At 37.9% G+C, this 19,178-nt stretch overlaps 1 protein-coding gene across 2 annotated transcripts in view; it reads right to left on the bottom strand.

Annotated features, from left to right (window-relative positions):
- Positions 1–4,148: 4,148 nt before the first annotated feature.
- The window catches only part of GNAS (GNAS complex locus), a 151,357-nt gene continuing 136,327 nt past the window's right edge, over positions 4,149–19,178 (bottom strand). For both annotated transcript variants that reach the window (XM_057406357.1, XM_057406358.1), the window contains exons 6-12: positions 13,074–13,128; positions 12,170–12,243; positions 11,360–11,418; positions 10,282–10,402; positions 9,129–9,259; positions 8,573–8,640; positions 4,149–8,051 (exon numbers count right to left, since the gene is read on the bottom strand). In XM_057406357.1, coding sequence (XP_057262340.1) covers positions 7,905–8,051; positions 8,573–8,640; positions 9,129–9,259; positions 10,282–10,402; positions 11,360–11,418; positions 12,170–12,243; positions 13,074–13,128 — 655 coding nt within the window. In that variant the 3' untranslated portion in view covers positions 4,149–7,904. The remainder of the gene's footprint in view (positions 8,052–8,572; positions 8,641–9,128; positions 9,260–10,281; positions 10,403–11,359; positions 11,419–12,169; positions 12,244–13,073; positions 13,129–19,178) is intronic.

The raw sequence follows: 19,178 nt of genomic DNA, 5'->3' as shown, positions 1-19,178 counted from the left end.
AATATTCTTGATTCTTCAATTATCATTGAAGGAGATTTTTGATGAGCGTATTAAAGATAAAATTTTGAGGCCAATAAATATAACATGAAGGCCAGCCCAAGTCTCTGCTGCATGCTTTGGAGGACCAGTAAAGGCATCCTGGAAAGTAGATGCATGAAGAAGAGCCAGATCTACAGAAATGTGGAACAGAAATTAAGGTTGGTTTCATAAAGGAGTAAAGAATAAGTATCAAATGCTCAAGTTTCAATTCCACCCACCTACCAAAATTTGTTGCTTCATTTTTGAGAACATTTCTTAACAACTGCTTCAAGTTTTCCTACCTAAAGAAGGGCTCAATATAATACAGCTGTTGACCCAACTTCACGTGGTTCCTTCCAGGAATTAAAGAAAAATTCCAAACAGAAGAGCCGACTTCAACAAAACTGTTTTCCTTTTATTTCATGCCTTTTTTTAGTAATACCCACCTTGACATTCTCTGTATGCTAACTATCTCTGCTCCTCTCCCTCTACACATTCTTTTAGCATCAGTTTTGTATTTTGTAATCATTAGCCCTTTACCAATCAGCCAATACATTCAACTAGAGAGAAGGTTGCTAACTTTTGAGTAGGAAATTACAGCAGCATCAAGTTAGGCTAACGAGTTTTGGCTGAAGAATTCTTCCTTCTCAAGCAGAACCTCAAGAGTAAGCATTTTCGTTTGAGATTCGCAGCTACTGGTAACAGTTATTCCAGACATTAAACACCATGATACTTTCCCAGGTAATTGAGAAGCATTCTGAGACAAAACAAGGTGGGTTTTAGGCTGCCAACATAATGTCATTCTAGGCTCCTTCAAACACCAGCTTCAAAGTTGGAATTGTATTCACATACTGTGGATTGCTTGAAAGCACAGCCTCACAATGCCACAAGTACTTTTCAAGATGAACAAGTGGAAACTTTTCTTGCTTCAAAGCAAATTCCCATTGATTTGCATAATGATCACTGAACTTAGGCTTCACTGAAGTGCCTCCCAGTTTTATAATGTATGTAGTAAGTGCATTTTTTGTGGTTCCTTAGTTGGAGATATCCTGGACTTTTAGGTAATTTTTCTGTCCTTGAAAATTTATATAAGGATCCTGAACTGGGTCACTTACCTGGGAAATGAAGAATTTCCCCTGTAAATGTATTTCTCAGTGTCCAAGGTGATGGATTTAGGACTTTTGTTTACCTAGCTTTCCCTAATTCCTCTGAACTTTCAGCAAGGTGGTCTTCTTTCACAGCTGCTCTGTTCTCTCTGATCAACCATATACGTTTTCAGAGTATGTGGCCTGGGGGATGAGGACATGACAAACCTGAAGCCAAAGGTAGTAGGTTTTGGGCCATAATGTTGGAAAGAACAATTGCTTGTAAGCTCCCTGGTTTTAAAACACAAATAAGGTGAAACAAGTGCTGTTGCTCATGGCAGCACTGGACTTCAACTGCCTTATACAGATGGACCTTTGTAGCCCAGCAGAGTTTTGTCCTGTGGGAAACGGAACTCAACGTTAGCACGAAAAAGTTCATGAAATCTGTTACTTCATTTTGGGTGTTGTGCCTTCAAGCAAAAAGAGAGCAGAGATTAAAAATGCTGAGGTACATAAGAATCATCACACACACACTTCAGGAAGGACATGCTGTCTCTTATAGCTCTAGCTTAAAACAAGTTTAAAATACCTTTCATTAACGCTTTCAGGTCTTACTATTTGGTTCTACCGCCCAACCTCTTCATTTCCCTTTTTTATGGAAGCTCTTCTGATCCAAACTGATAATGAAGTGAAAAAGGACTAGAACAGGCTCCCTTTCCAAGCAGCTTTAGTCACAAGCTTGCCATGGCAATTCATAACCCTTACAGAGCAGCTCCTTTCCCTTCCCAATCTCTGCTGGATCACTAGCATGTTCATTGCAAGAATGACGCAATTCCAAAGTCTTATCAAATACCAGAAAACTACAAATAGAAACACTGTACTTCACTATTAATAATTCACATAAAATTCACAGCATAAAAACATTAGTCTGCGTAACAGAAGAGCAGAACTGAGAGATTTCCCAACATTACTACCACTGTCCTAAGCTTGTTCTTCCTCCAGACTTTAGTATATTAAAAAAACAAAAAGGAAAGCATTAGCCAACTCATTTAATAAAACAACTGGGTAAATTAAAGAGATACATTCACATTTTAATTTTGAAATTGCTTACATTTGTCTACTGGCACCCCAGCCTTAGAAAGCATGTTATGTTACATAAAAAACCCTAATGTCAGCATCTTCTCCCTCAAAAATGTACCATTCTCTGTATTTGGGACAATATCTAGAGGCTTTATTTTGTCCTGTCATTAAGATTTTTCAGGCAGACTTCCTAAATGAAAAGAATTAGGAAAACCTGTAAATTCTGGTTTGGTGGTGTGGGGTTGTTTTTGTTGTTTTTCTTAAAATTATCTAGCGCGTATTTGGTCAGTTACCCCTTGCTGCAGAGGTATCAGTGAGCACTTGCTGTCGTTAACCTAAAGAACTCCCTATTTTTTTTTCCACAGAACCAGGCTATACTTATAGGACCCAAAAGTTAGACAAAACCCCTACCTTATTATTTTTGTTTAATGCAGAAAGAATTTAGTTTCCCTTCCCACCTCCCAGGCTACTTTTCCAAGTAGACCTGTGCTTTAAACTGCACCCATTTTGCTCAACTCAGTCCATTAAAAGTAGACAGGGTAAAAAGACGTTTTAACTTTTAATAGAATTGGGGTTGAAAACAATTATGAAGCCAGTACTTGTGGCTGAAGTTTTGGCACTCTCTGCAATATAGTAGAAATACTCTAAAGCAGTTTACTACCTCGTAACTGAAACACACCCACTCACAGTATTTAAGCAAACTGGTTACAACCAGGATTAAAATAGGTTCGCTCTTGGAATTTCTGTCTCGGCAGTCATCAGAGAAGTTTTTCAGTGTAACAGCTTTCATCAGCAGAGGTTCAGAAATCCCTTTTGTAGCTTATTTTCGTTTGCAAAGACACTTCAAAGGTTGTCATAGAACAAAGACTTTTTCCCAATGGATGGATTTTCAGGAATACCAAGCTGAGGAAGAAGGGTACAGTTTTGGGACTGGACTGCAAACAGATGTTTGCTTGTAAATAATTTGATTTCTATACAAACTCAACATGTATTTTAAGGATGATGACCTGTTCTTGTGTGAGATTTCCTCTGATAGTAATCTATGGCCCATATCCTGTTTCTTACAGTCAGCAGGAATTTTATCATCTTCTTCCATGGAAGAGGTCTTTTGAGTGCCAGCATTGTTAGAAATACACATAGCATACTAGATACAGGTGGGTAAAGAAGAGAACTTACTCTCTTCCAGAATAAGTTACTAATTTTATAACTTAAAACAACTTCATCAATCCTAGACATTTGTATAGCACCAACCACCAACAGTATTATCACTAAGGCACTGGACTGGTACTCGGCTGTCACGTGTCTACCTCCAAATCTGTGGTCAGTTTCCCATGTAATCACATTTATATCTTTTGTTTTTCCTGGTACATGATTTTTGACATTGCAAACTAGGATATAAAGACAAAACATTCCACATCATTTACAGGAATATCGCGCCATGACTAATTACAAGGTGCTCAGATTCTAAAGTGATGAACATTAATATTTCTGTGCATAGATTTACTGCTGTAAGAAAATTATCCTGCAGGTATCAATTATGTGCAACACACTGGACCAGAATGAGCTTCAGTTCGTCTGGAGTTACTGACATACTCCAAGTTAAATCCTATCCTTGATGCCACAATTCAAAATAGTTTTTATAGATATATGAAGATAAGCCCTCAGGGCTCTTGTCTCTGACACCTGACCCAGCATGCTTTCATATGCTTTAGCATCAAAGTCTGCTCCAGCCAACTTAACAGAGCTCCAGCTTCAGCCTCTATGAGAGCAGGTTTTGATGCTTTCAGAGGCAGCTGAATCTTTTTTTTAGTCTGTAGTGGCTTTACTTCTCCACATGATTAAAAACCCACAACCCTTCAGGAGCTATCACTGTTCCGCTGCACCACACTGGCTGCCAAGTATGTTTACTAATGTAAAAACTGCTAGTTCTTGGGTTGAAATAAGTTACTGCAAATGCACAGTAGCTGATTTTTAAACCACAACATCTCTACAATTTATTATTATTTTTACAAAATACCCAAAGTGATCAGACCATATTGTAGGTTACTGGCTTGTCAAAGGTTATGTTTTAAAATCAAAACCATTTCTGACTTACAGAAGTGCCAAAAACAATCTTGAACCAGGTTTGTTTGTTGGTTTTGTTGTTAGTTTTTGTTTTGCTTTTTTAAACCAACCCCCATCCAACAAAACAGTTGTATAACTTAAAACAGAAACAAGAGTTTGTGTTGGAAACGGTTTAAAAACCAACCCACCAAATTCATGCTTGAGCAGAAGCCTTGTATGGCAAAGATTTAGCTTGGGGCAATTTAGTGCCAAGATATAGACCCTCTATGGGTTTACAATGGAAATACTGACACAACCTCAACTATAGTGATGCAAATGTGCCCTAAAACACTGTATTTGCTTTTATTAATAAAAGTGGTAGTGTTTACATTTGCAGGTATCTTACACTTCAGCATCACGATGAATACTGAGTAGAATGAGTTAAGTTTTGGCTGTAAGGTCAGAAGTTTCCAAACAGATGAATGAGACAGAAGTGAAAGTCCTCAATCATGAAAACAAGAAGTTCAAATAAATAAATAAAACAAAACTAGGAAATATGGGTAAGCATTAGGTTGGAATGGTTCAATTAACTGCAAATTATGGCCACTAAATTAGAGACAGAAGAAAACACAGTTACTTATTAAATAGCAAGCATTAAAGCTTTATGGTTTTGTATTAAAAAAAAAAAAAGCTGTTAAAAATAAGACTTGCATTTACCAGGCCACCAAACTGCATGGACTAATAAAGAGACTAACAAAGGCAATACTGAGACATTAAGACACACACACTCCGTACTTGTGCAACTCAACCATATTCAAAACAATTGCCTTTTCCCTCATTTAAGGAAAAAAAAAAAAAAGCATCCCCTAAACATTTCTGTTCATATAAAGCTGTAGGTCTCTTTACACTGCTCCTGGCTCACACAGCTCACTGCAGTATGGATTCTTCTCGCTATCAGAGGAAGAAGCTTATGTTTTCATTCCTGTTTTTTTAAATGGAGGTGCTTTGTTTCTCTCAGCTGAGAGGACATTCCTCACAGCACTGCAGGCTTTCCCACTTACAAATGTGGTGTTTACACCAACTCCTCTGAGGCTTAAAAAGATAAGGGTTGGCACTAAATTAAAGATTTTGGCTCCCGTAACTAAAATTAAGGCTCACAATGAATTTCCTTTCCCCTACACGTGTCCCATTTTTACCCAGTGGAAACACCAGCCCTTACCCTACAGGCACTGGATACATTCTTAAATTGTAGGGGGCTATTTTCTGTCATGTTCTCCTACAGGTCTGCGAAGTTCATGTGGCAACTGCCTAAACCTGTGAACAGGAAAGATCCTTTTTGAAAGATGAGTAGCAACCGCAGCTAGATTTTTTTTAGATGATTTAGTATCATTACCACCAGTAATCTGAATTGAGAGAGGTGGGACAGGAACTCCATCATGTCCCTGCTCTTTTAGTGACAAGGGACCAGGTGATTCATTTTAATTCAAAGTTTAGCCACAAAAGCAACAAAACCTCACAATTAGAAACAGTTGCAGTTCTTAGTATTAAAAAGGCATCTGATACCTGAAACATATCTAGCTGCACAGATATCACTGACCACAACCTCACTTTAATTTAAACTGGACCTCTTCCCCAAAAAGGAAGTTCACACAGTCTCTTGGGGGGAGGGAAGCTAGTGTGAAAGGCAGAGAGGCAACTATTTTGGTGGTTTTGTTTTGCTTCTTTTGTTTTCCTTTTAAAGTCACTGCAGTTAAGATCCAGATCAGTTTAGGGGTGAAAATGAAGGAGGAACAGGGGTGTTTTGAGTAATATAAGCTAACACTGTTCTAGATGTGTTATTACAGCTGTAATTTCTGACTGTACAAATTGTACACGTAGGTTTAGACACATGAAAAAGTAACACACTCACAGAGACATAAAACACCTAGGTATAAAATATAAAGCAGTGTAGTAGTTACTAAAATTACATGCTCTCTTATTGCTACAGTGATTTTTGCTCTTTTTCTTTTTACTGTACCACATGTTGTTCTAAGCATATAATTTGCATAAATTATTCAAGTTTAAGAAAAATCCACACATCTTGACTTTAAGCTACTTATATAGTTAATATAAAACAAAAAGGTTCTAAAGTATCTCTTTATTAAAAGAGAAATAAAAATGTCACTTGAAACTGGAATTCAGTGGCCAAATCCAAGGGCAGTGCACACCTTGTCATGCCAGTAGCAGTCAGCTCACACAGTGTGAGCAGAGGTTGCTGGGGTACATGGCCCAGCCTAGAGATGGTCACCAGACCTGCATGATGCCCTATGTGTCTGTTATTGTTCTGGTTTTGTCTTTAGTAAAAAAAAAAAAAAAAAAAAAAAAGGACTATGAATGACCAAAGACTAACATTTATAATTTGTAGCAAATTTTGGTTTATGTAGAAACAAGCCATGGTTTGCATTTGGATAGAGATTTAAATGAATTAAAGCTAAAAATTAAAAAGCATGATGCTGCAACATCTGGTCACTTGTTGAAGACCTCACTTTTAAAGTGGTTAAGTTCGCACAATTTGTACTTTTTTCTTTTTTTTTTTCCTTTTTTTCTTTTTTTTTCCTTTTTTTTTTTTAACTAAACGGTATTTTTCCTTCTTTTATAAACCAGAAAAACTAAACTACAGATAAATTTTCCCTACCTTGAGCTAATGCTGCAGATAGGGTTGACAAAGCTGTACAGCGCAATCAAACATACTTACATCTTAGCTCATTGTACAGGTACAGCCATAATCAAGGCACAAAGATCTTCTACAAGTTATTTTCAATAAAGTTGTACAAAATAATACATTTTACAGTCTGTACAAGAATAATAATCCAGCAGTAAAATAAAAAATGAGGGGAGGGAAGAAGAAAAAGAAGGGAAAAACTGTGAGGACTACAGTCCAGATAATGATTTTTATAGCAGACGGGATCATCAGTGGACAAACTGAAAACAGTGGGTGGTTAACTCTTTCTGCAATCACAGGCCATACGCAGTTCAATTCATAAATGTCCATGGTTGTCTTTAGACCACCAAGACTGGTTTTAAAAATACCCTTGTGAAAGGTAGCAGTTGGTTTTTGCACTGTCTAGGTCTGTTGTAGAATTGTCAGTATTTCCGTTCAAAGCCACATTACAGTCAGAGAACCAAACTCAAGTGTCTGTCTTCAAACTTGGTCTGTGACTTGGCACCTTCTTTAGTCTGATGCAGTGAATGATACAAAGTGGAGATCAAGGGTTACGTGATTATGCCCACAACAGTGCTAAATTACCTATTTTTCTCTCCCCAATTTTTGTTTTACATTTCAAATTTTTATCACCAATTCTCTCAGGTGCTCCACATTCAGGACTTTTCATTAATTAGTTTTTATTTCCTTTTTTTAATTATTTTTTTTCCTTTTTTGTTAATAACAGTGTTAGGGAATCCTCATGGAAATGGCCTTTTAAGTGTTAGGGGCCATCTCAAACTGTCCGAGGGGTACAGAAGCAAGCTTAGAAGTGCTGCTATTGTCCAGCAAGGAGAAAAAGTTGAGGGATGCAAATCAATGGGAGATTCAAACAGTTCTCTTCCACCCTATGTGGGCAAGGGTGGGTTTCTTCTTTTTTTTTTTTTTTTTTTTAATAAGGAATAAGGAGTCCAAAACACAGAAAAAAGTGCTCTCCATCACAACAACTCGTATTGGCGAAGGTGCATGCGCTGAATAATGTCCCGACAGTCATTGAAAACCCTCCGGATGTTCTCTGTATCCACTGCACATGTGAAGTGAGGATAGCAATAGTGCCTTCCATCTCCACTTGCTGTGCTGATTCTCTGTTAAAAGAAGAGAGAGATATTGGGTTAAAATAAAACTGACTGGGGAAAACTCCCATCTTCTCAAAACTCAGGTGAATTCATTAAGGTGAATAGACTCAATATGTATGCGGATTGCATTTTCAAAGGGTGCAACTAAGGGCCAAAATGCCCACAATTTTTCATTCTCTCACCTAAAACATCAAATTTAAAATTATCAGAATTATACGTTGAGAAGGTCACTGCACACCAGAGAATTTCAGAACTGACCGAGAACTTGAATTGGCCGGATTAATAACAGCAGGACTTCACTCATCATTCTATTTAGGGCTTATTAATTCTCACAATTCTTTTGCTATTTAATTATTAATGTACAAAGAGCAGCTAACAAAGAGCAGTAAAACTCTTAAATGTGTTCTATGCAGTGTGGATGTTAAATCTAAACACCAAAAGTGGCAGCATTTTGCAATAGTAGAAGGTGTGTAAGACCTTATATTTGAGAAGAATCATGTAAGAAATACTGAAAGAAAGGAAATACTTACAAGAAACTCATCTCTAATAAAATACTTGGCCCTTGTAACTCTGGGATCCTCACCAGGCTCTGGTGTTGCTGATTAATAATAAAATAAGTATCTCATTAAAACAGATGTTTTTTGGTGATAGCACCTAAAAATCATAACTTGTTCTGTTTTCTGCTCACATACAATAGAAATATCATTTGCAAAACTGACCATGAGACAATCCATAAAATGTTATTCAAAACAGCAAGATTTCAGAACAAAGGCATATTATGGTGGCCATAGGACAAGGCATTCGGCAGGTGAGAGAAATGACCACAGGTATGAGCAGGGGGAGTCCAGAGGATGTATTAGTGACAAGCTGTACCGTGGTCTACGCCAGCGAAGTAACAGGATTTAGGCATGATGATTAATATATTAAATGTATAAAAGTCAGGATTCTCTCATTATTAATACCTAAAATTTAACATTAGTTTGGCTGAAAGACAATAACGATTATATCTATTTAGGAGTTTTCAAACTCTTAGCTGAAAAACATTACAAATGTGATGAACAAGGAAACTGCCAATAAAAATCTTACCATCATCTGGTGTAGTGTAGCGAGCAAATTCTGGAAAGTAGTCTTCAATTTTAGATTTCCCTGCCAAAACTTTCTCTGCTAGCAAATCCTGTTTATTCAGGAAAAGAATTACTGAAATGGTCCGTAGCCACCTGTAGAAAATGGAAACAAAACACTCTGAGAAGGCATAGGTAGGATCACATTGCAAAAAGAAACTTAATTCAGTTTTGGAGACAACGGTTGTATGACACACTATAATAGTTCTCAAAGGTTCCTTTTATATCTGAATCCCTGTGGTGTAATTCCAGGTGTACATACCCTCTAACGTGGGCAATGGAAGTTGCCCACTTCCTGCTGCTGATCCAAACACATTGAATTTTTAGTGTGCTACTCTATCAGTGCTTTAATTACAGCCTCAATATGGCAACTACCAATTTGTAACTCTCCAGAGTTTTCTTCAATCAGGTGAGTCTATCAGCCATTAATGTAACAGGGAGGCAGCTGTGACTGAACCTGAGCTCTGACTGCGCTGTGAAAAGCACATAACAGAGGCTGTGTTGTGGCTGTGGGCTAACTTTGGTGGGTAGCAAAGCACCACACAGCAGCTCACCTTCCCCCTCAGCAGGACAGAGGAAGAGGAGAGGAAGAATAAAGCAAGAATATTGGGGGTCAAGATAAAAAATATAATAATAATTGTTTAATAAGTGAAGGATAAGTAGAAGAGAGAACAAAGGAAACCAAATCAAACCAAGGATACAAAGGCAATCGCTCACCACCTCCTGTGGGTCAACCAATGCCCAGCAAGGTGAGTAACCCTCCTGAACCCCCTTGTTACCCTTTGATTGCAAGCACGATGTCATATGGTACAGAATACCTCTTTGATTTGCTTGGGTCATCTGCCTGTTCCCAACCTACTGCACACCCCCGGTCTATCACTGAGCAGGGGCAGAGTGAGAAACTGAGAAGGCCTTGAAGCTCCGCAAACACTGTTGAGCGACAGCTACAACATTAGTGTGCTACCAGTACTGTTCCAGTCCAAATCTAAACCACAGCACCCTATGCACTGCCACAAAGAGTATTAACTCTATCCTAACCAGTACACAAGTCTTGATTATTGTATATGACAGGATTACTAATTTATTTGATACAAACAATGGAACTTCAATTCACAGACCTGTTGTTCCAGATACTCTTGAAGAGGTTTAGTGCTTCTTGAAGCCGATTGGTCTGATTGTCCTCTCGTATAACCATGTTGTAGCTACTGCTCGCCACCACAAATATGATAGCAGTCACATCTGAATCGAGAAATACCCATCAGTTATTTCTTCAGAAGAAATATCCAGGAATCCCAAAGTTCAGTAAAAAGCAGCCAGATTTTCAGCTTCATGAGAAGAACAGGCTGAAATGCTATTACTGACAGCACTGCAAGCACCAGAAATACAAAAAGAAACTGCAGAAACCATTAAAGACAGGAGAAGCAGGCCACAGAACAGGAGCTGACAGGATGGCAGGAAATGTAGAAAGGAAAGGAACAGAAGCAAGAGAGAGAAACTGAAGAAAGCTAAGAGAGAAATTTAAAGAAGGTTTAAAAGCTGTAAAATCTAGAAAGCAACTCTAAGCTATTGAGATTGGACAGGGAGGCCCTTGCGGGAAGACATCAGAACAAACAGCACGTTTGATCTGTGTGAATAGTAATAATAATAGATTACTGTGTATTCATGGTTTATCATTCTAGTTCTCCTACACTGTACTATTCTGGCTTAGAGACCCTATCTCTTTCCTGGGAGATATTCCCATATCACAGAATCCAGATCTCTGGTTCTGTATGGCTGTGCTGCTCCAGACCCCTTATGGTGACTTCCAAGCTCATCTCAGACAGCATCAGCAGAAGAGATGAGTCGGATCATGGGGGAATGGGAAAAGGAAGGAGCAGAGGTAAATCCCAAACAAATCTGTTATTAACGGCACAGAAGAAAATACTGCACAGTAGTTTCACACATATGTAAAGTATTCAGGTGATACTGTGACAATGACCGTAGCAAAAGACGATGAATTCTAAGTTGCATTCTATTCTGTAAGATCTCATTTCTACAAAAAGACGAGACTTTTAGCATAGCTTCAGAGTTTGTCCAGACAACAAAGACAAAAATATTTTCACCAGCTTTCACTTTCACACAGTGAGAAAATGAAGATTGGGAATTCAAATTTTGCAGAGAATTATTTTATAAAACAAACACAAATTCTAATCATACCATTAAAACACTGGATCCATTTTCGGCGTTCATCTCGTTGCCCTCCGACATCGAACATACTAAGAAAGAAAAACAAACTCAGTCAGAACACATTGTGTGTTTGGATCTTCTTCCCCCTCAAATGCAAACAGGAAACCTAACAAATTTTAGGACTTCCATGTCACAGAAGCTAAAAGGAATCAAGGATTATGAGATCCTGAACAGGTTAACAGTCCCCCAGCTTGCTCACCCAGAGTGTTCCTCACAACACATACTTATGTTTACTTTCACCAACACATACACCTGAAGTAAGAAACTCTTGTCCACGTACACTGCAGATTTGTTTTCACCCTTAAAATCTAAGACATTAAATAAGGTCCTACAAAAAAAATCATTTGCTGGAACAAGTATTACAGATCTACAGTCAATGAAACCAGACTAAAACTCATCAGTTTTTATTCAGGTCAAGCAATCCTTCTAAGCTGGGACAGTAAAGAGAACATGCATTTTCTGTTACTTGGATATGTACAAAGATTTCGGTCAAATACGTTACTATACACACCAGCAATGAATCAAACACTCATGCATTAGTAAAAACAGATTTAAAACATTTTGTTCTTTGATATTTGAAATAAAAGCAGAAGATTGCACATCAATTTGCATTTCTTTTGAAAGCCAAACAACTAAATAAAAAAAAACATAAATTACTTGCTCTCTATTAAACATCCACTTGAGAAATACAGAAATCTCAATGACTATATGGGAGACTGTCCCCTGATTTACCCTGGCACTGTCTGCATTGTAGTAAAAGGAAAAAAAAAGAATACTTACTGAAAATTTACTTTATCCACCTGAAACTTCGTTTCAAAAATTCCTGACGTCAGAACTCTGCATCTGAGAAGATCCTAGGGAAAAAAGGGAAAGTCACTGATTCGACACAGACAAAACTGATGCTTGGTTTGAAGTTTTGTAACTGAAGATTAGTTGCTCCAAATTTCATTTATAATAAACTGTATTTCTGATATCTTTTTTTTTGAAAATAGTGGAATTATCTCCACGACAAGAAAGCCTCATTTATGAGAACCCTCTGCTTTTTAAAGGGTGAATGATTAATTTATTCTTGAACAACTTTAAAGGATACAAACTGCTCTCTCCTCACCAATACTGTCTGTGAAAGTCCTGGGACATGAATGGTTTTTGGTTCTTTATCCTGTGAAAATACACTACATGCTTAACTGCATTATTTATGGGCAGAAAGTTAGGAATATACATGTGGGTTTGGATTAGGGATTTCATCCTAAAAAGATCCTCAGATTACCTGTAACCAAATGAAAACTACAACTTCTACTCTGATAAAAATTAAGTTTTTCTAACAAGGTTATTTATACAAAATCTGGTGTCAGTGGGAGCCAGTGGGGCTGAGAAGATCCCAACCAACTTTGCATCATACAAAGTTCATGATGGTTATTCAGCAAGGAACAAAACATTATAAATTACTCCTGCAAATGGATATTTGAGTTTCAGTCACAGAAGCATGATGGGAGTCTTGAATCTAGGCACATTTTCATTTAATAAACATGATCTCCATCCAAATGATACTGTAATTTTTACTGGAATACTAAATAGGCACAGTACATGGTAGTACCTGTATTAGTACCACAAATGGCAATTAGAAAATCTGTATGATCCTCAAAGACAGATAAGTTGTGTAACTTCTTAATGAAACTTTCCTTACCTGGTCAGACGGTGTATACTCATTTTGTTTGACTATGTCAATCTTGTCTAGGAAACTAGGGAAAGAAAGGGTCACTTTTAATTCTCAAAATAGACAACGTTTTAGTAGCTGACAGCTTCCCAGATAAAATTTGTTGTATTTTAATGCATCAGATTCACAAAATGCTAACATACTGAAACTGCTCAACAGTCAAGCACTGGTATTTAAACCATGCACTTCCCAGCACCACCCAGCAGAGGGCCAAGTCCACAGTTTTATTAACCAGGTCTGGAAATCTCGTTCCAGCCCCTCCTGCTCGGCTCCCTCCATTAACAAACATACAAGTAGTTTAATTTTTGTAATATATAAATTGTACAACACAATCTGCTCCTGCTAACAGTAAAGCAATGACTCACCTTGCCTACATGCTATTTTCCTGAAAGTTAGATGAGTATTTGTAAAGAATTATTGTCCATATAATTCTTTCAGTAAATGAAATTCCCAAACCAATTTCATAACAAGTTCAGTTAAGTGAGAGGGAATACTGATATTTTCTGTTCATAGTTGGTACCCGTTTTTACTAGCAGTAGTAGGCAAAATGGGTATAAAAAGATATATCTTATTCAAATTCATTAGGCATTAGCTAAAGAGAATACCCTGGAGTCTTTAAAAGATTCTTACCAATTAATTGTAACCTACTAATTATCCTTGACTTCAACTCCAAGAGTAAAAATCTCAAGAAAGCAATCTGTTACCTCTGTTCTATGGTGGTGTTTCTGTGACACTAAAGACAGAGCAAACCCAGCAGCTCCAGGATGCAGATTTAATGCTGTCCACCCCCCAACCATACTGCCCAACACTCAGTATACAGCAAGGGAGCCCCAGGCTCTGACACCTTCCACTGCACTACTATTAGGAGATCTAGCAGTGCTCCTACAGGTAACTTTATCCCTAACAGTAATGATTAATTACAGTCTTAAACCCAATATCCTTGCTTTTAAGCGTTTCCTTTTAAATTCTTCACGTGAACTCTTTTTTTTTTTTTTTTAAGAAGCAGAAATCACAAAGCTGGGTTTTCCCTTCTGATCCCTACATACACGTAGATATGCTGGAAGAGCATTACCTACGCTTGCAGGCAACAATTTGAAGTGGGGGGGAGGGATAGCTAGCTATGTCCAAGATTCACAAATCAGAAAGCAAACTCCCATTAAAATCGGGAAGGCTCTCAGCCCTCAGCTTCAGCCCATACTCTTCAACTGACTTCCTAAAATACCTAATGAAGAGCAGAGGAAGGAGGAAAAACAGTTGTATAGCTCAGTGTCCTTCTCACCAAGACCTAGAAGACCTTCTTGTTTCAGAGACAAAATGAAAAGTAATTGTTGTTTAAACCGAGCTACAGAATTTTCAACACACAAAAATGTATCATAGTAAACGTGCTGCTAAAAACGTGATACAAAGTGTAAAGACCAATTTCCATCATGACAAGTGACCAAGAGACAGAAAATGATAAATCTGGTGAAAAATTGTGGTTGCAATGTTTCCTCATCTCTCCCAGGCTGTGAAGAAATTTTATTTCTCTTTTGTTTTTTAATCCAAAGGTAAAGAAGTAAAGCTCTGTTCAGTACGCAGAGGATGTTAAACATGTAACAACCATGGATTCCAACCACTATGAGTGTTTCCGTATTATATTCTCCCCTAAGACTGTGGTTTCAGAATCATGTGGCAATTTCACGAGTTGGAGGATGCTTAAAAACTGTCCCGAACATAACATATTCATAAAGGATACTATAATGAACCAGCATTTCCGTACTTACTGATCTAAGGAGAGTATTTTATGCAGAGGTTTCCACAAAAGGTGGCTTGTTTTAAAGTATTAGTTTTAAAATTTGGGTTTGTTTTTCAACACTCTGCTAATCAGCTTAATGGATTTTGGAAACAGACAATTAGAAACTAACAACAAGATATTGCTAAAACCTGGAACTGAAAGTACAAAACCTCTTACTGTTGTTTATGCAGACTATTTTTAGGCCTATGATTTCCTTGAAAAACATCAGCCACATAGGAGCAGCAGTACTGTACTTGAGATGAATTCCAATAGCAATGCTCATGCCAGGTAAAACAAGTTCGAATGGAATAAACATTTCTTCTTCCCCCCAAAACAAGTTCCAACATTCAGGAACATCTGATACTCGTAACAATACTCGTTCAAGAAGGAAGTCTTTCACTGTGTGATAGGTCCCAGAAAACCTGCCCTGCTTCCAGTGGCATTTTAGGGAAAATGGAGCAAAGCAATACGCTGAATGCAGAGCTCCTCTGCATGTGCCTTTGCATGAAGGTCTGCTCTAGCAGCTTTAGAGAGGGCTAACAACATTAAAAACCAGTTTGATTTTTTTGCTCATAGAAGAGGGATTATTTCAGTTGGTCAACTGAAAAATACATGTGCTGTAAGGAGAAAGGAGTGGCAGAAAGGAGTGGCAGAAATTTGATCTAGTCTGATACACCTAAAATAAGGAGCAACAGTGGGAGCCTGAGAGTTCAGCAAAGACCAATTCACTATGTTCAGAGACTTCCAAGTCAGTGTTAATCAAGATCAAATCATTTCTCCAGTAAATTAAAGTAACAGTCAAGTCAGATGAGAACAAAGCCTAATTCAAAATAAAACCAAATTTACCATCATTAATTTCTATTTTTAATTCTTGTTCTGCTCTACCCAAAACACAAGTGAGGCCACTTCAGAACTGCTTTGTGTGCTGAATTCTCTGCTGTTATACATTGTTCTAAGCCTCCTGGAGATATGCCCACCTACGATGGCAGCTCCCTTTCTTTTGCAGGGAGAAAGAAAAGTGACCTTGGTGAAATAACTGTCAAACCACGAAACTGAATTTTACTCTGTGAGCAAGTCCCCCACCAAGTCACAATGTCAGGGGTTTCTCCTGTAAATTTTTCCCAGAGACTAGATGGGAAAGCTGTTTTCCAGAAAGCAAATCATGCATTCAGCATCGCTGCCAATTCTCACTTCAGGCCAGATTCTGGACATGACTAAATAACGGACCAGTTATTGCTCTGCAGAATGCTGTCACTTAAAGGCACTTCTGCCTGTGTTATAATAAAACATTGATACTGCTGTGACACATTAAAAAAAAAAACAACACAAAGACTTTACAGCTTTAAGTCATTTGCAGTCAGCAACACTGGGGAAGGAGTATCTCTAGGGCAGCAGCAGACACGGCACCAAGATACTAAATGAAAGGTATTAATAAAAATTAAAATAGGAATTAATAAAAGCAATATGAAATTAAAAAACGCACTTTATTTTGGGCTCCCTTCCTTCAGCTTGGGGAAGGAAAAAAACACGTGTGAAATATTTTAAACAGATTCTTGTAAACAGTGAAGTTTCTTTAAGGGGTGCACGTAGGAGGCTGACTTCATACAGAGAGATACACAGAAGCTTGCCTTAGCTCCTGCAGGTCAAAGTAATTAAGTCATACACGTATTCCCAATTCTTTCCAAATTTTTAATAAGCCTATTATGTCAAAACTATGCTCCAATTTTCAGATCAAGATATATGCCAGCTACTGATTCATTCTGAAGTTCCTTCATACAGGGAAAGCTGTTAATCCCTGTGGGGGGGGAACTTCCTGAATGAACAATGCTGCTGCCGGACTAAGAGCTGCAGCCTGCACTCATTTTTCCCCACTGGAAAGGTATAGAACACTTTAAATCTTCCACCTCAAGAAACAACACGACTTCACCGACTTGGAAAGAACAGGGAGGGGGAAATCACACTGCCTCTCCTTGACAGTCTTTTCAATAAACACTAGCTTGAAGGTTTACTCTCTGTGATCTGACAAAATGGTTGGCAGGCAAGAATTATTATTTCTTTTTTGCTTTGTGAAGAAGAGCTTTTGTTTTCAGACCAGAACAACCCTGGAAAGGTCTCTTCAAACTGACAACACCTATATTTGAAGAGCTTCATTTGCATCACAATTTTTTTTGTCAAGTCGTAACCTGTATTTGTATACAAAACGTTTCTCTTAGAAGACAAACTGAGATCCCGTTTTTCATGTCAGTAAAATCAAAAATTCAAAATTTCAATCCCAACCAAATACAAAGTTTGTTCATAACTTTATAACCCCCAGCAGTAGTACTGGAGCTCTGTAGTAGTGAAGTTTCTTGCCTTTGAGAGCCTCACGGTATTCTACAGACAGTAAATCACGCTCACAACTCCTGCTTGCCTTCGTTCATGCTGCATTTCCTGCCTCTGTCTTCCCGTCCTGAACTGCACACCTTACATTAACCCTGTTTTAAAGGTAGGCACACAGGGAGTAAGTTAATTGCCCAGAGTCCCCTGAGTCAGTGGAAATGGAATTTTCATTTCCTGAGTCATGTGTTTTTATCAAGATATTACTAAGAATCAACCGGAATATTACCAAGAATTATCAAGACTTTGCTAAGAATTAAAGCTGGATTTACCCCAATCACTGAGAAGACAGTCTTTACAGTTCAAGTTTTTATATCCAAAAAGAAATTAATATTTGTTTATTGATCTGCCTAAGGACTAAACTGTGCAAATGCCCAGCAGATTTTTATGAAGTTACCTATGCCCTATGAAGGCTAAAAACTAACTCAAAGCGCTGGAAAGTAGTTTTAAGCTGAAATTTAATTCAACATTAATGGTGTTTATAAACAAGAGTGTATTCTTTATTTCTCAGAACAGATCATGCTTTACTTCTACTTTACTCCCGCTGCCATAATCCGTCGTTATTCAGCAACAGCTTTCTAAAAGCTAAATGGTTAACTACTTGATAAATTCTGTCTTTAGCTATGTTGCCTGTGCTGAAGCCGGAGTCACAGGGGTAGCACAAAGATATACTATTCCTTTTAAAAGGGAATATTAATACATCACGGTAAGAAATACATCACATATATACTGTAACTTCAACACAGTTTAAAAACATGTTAACACGTAAGAACTTTCAAGACCCTGAAAAGACAGGTTTGTTACAACGTCTAACCCACAGCTTCCCACGCAGCGTCCACACACAGACACTGACTCAGGGCACAGGGGTTATTTCCAGTTGGAAGCACATATGGATACACTGCCCATCCCTCGGGTCTACCTCCTTCTGCTCTTCTTGGGAGCAAGCGGGATATTCAGGGGGTGGGGGAAATCCTATTCCTTAAACTGGTGATAAAGATTTCTTTTACATTTCAGCCAGTTTATTTTGCAAGAGAAGCAGAAAAGCAGGCAAAGTTAGAGGAACGATGCAAATAAAATAAGCAAACATTCAATCTGTTAGTATTTATTGTACCTTGCAAACACAGACAGTATATGAAGCCAAAGCTGTCATGTTTTTCCTTAAAAATTAAAATTGAGACATTAATACTTTTTTTGTTTCTTTTTCAAGGTATACCGATATTTCCTATGACTTGCAAAGGTGGAGTTTTTAGTGTTAAGGTGCTCACAGGAGAAATGCTCCAAACAAGTTACCAGATGATGAAAAAGACTGAGAAAGACACAGGTCTTTTTTTCCCTCTAGACAAAACTCGATAAGGAGAGAGGGGAAAAAGGAAAAAAAAAAATCCATCAAAACCTTTGCAATTAACTACTTCACAAGGAAAAATAAGGAAAAAAAATCCCAAGTGTTTAGGGACAGGCATGTAGGGACAGTACTGTAACAAACAGCATTGGTATAATTAAGAGAGCACTATATTGCATGTAAAACAGCTTACATACGGTGTTCCTGTAATGAAGATTTGCATGTCAGTCCTCAGGCATAAGGACCCCACTCAAAACCAGATTTGTATTGGAAATGAAGTTCAAAATGTAGTATAAGACTTGAACAGGAGTAAACTAAACGACTTTAGAAAGCTTTCCCAAGAAGCTGCAGAGCATTTCTTTATTCCCAATCTCAAGGTTATTATGATTTCCTTATCAAAGCAGCAAGTCACACAAAGACTTAAACCCAGTCTAAAGCTCAGAATTTAATTATAGCTTGCATTAATGCATACATCTCCCAGAAAAGTGATTTTGAGAGCGGCCCCAGCTGTAATTACGGAAGAACCTCGCGGCATTCCAGCCACTTGGAGGCGGAGGGGCACCATGGGTCTAATTTTGAAGCAAAT

The sequence above is a fragment of the Pezoporus wallicus genome, unplaced genomic scaffold (assembly GCF_028554395.1).
Source record: "Pezoporus wallicus isolate ANWC-B61680 ecotype Strahan unplaced genomic scaffold, APGP_CSIRO_Pwel_v1 contig_6783, whole genome shotgun sequence".
In the NCBI taxonomy this organism is placed as follows: domain Eukaryota; kingdom Metazoa; phylum Chordata; class Aves; order Psittaciformes; family Psittacidae; genus Pezoporus; species Pezoporus wallicus.
This window is presented reverse-complemented; position numbering and strand designations above follow the sequence as displayed.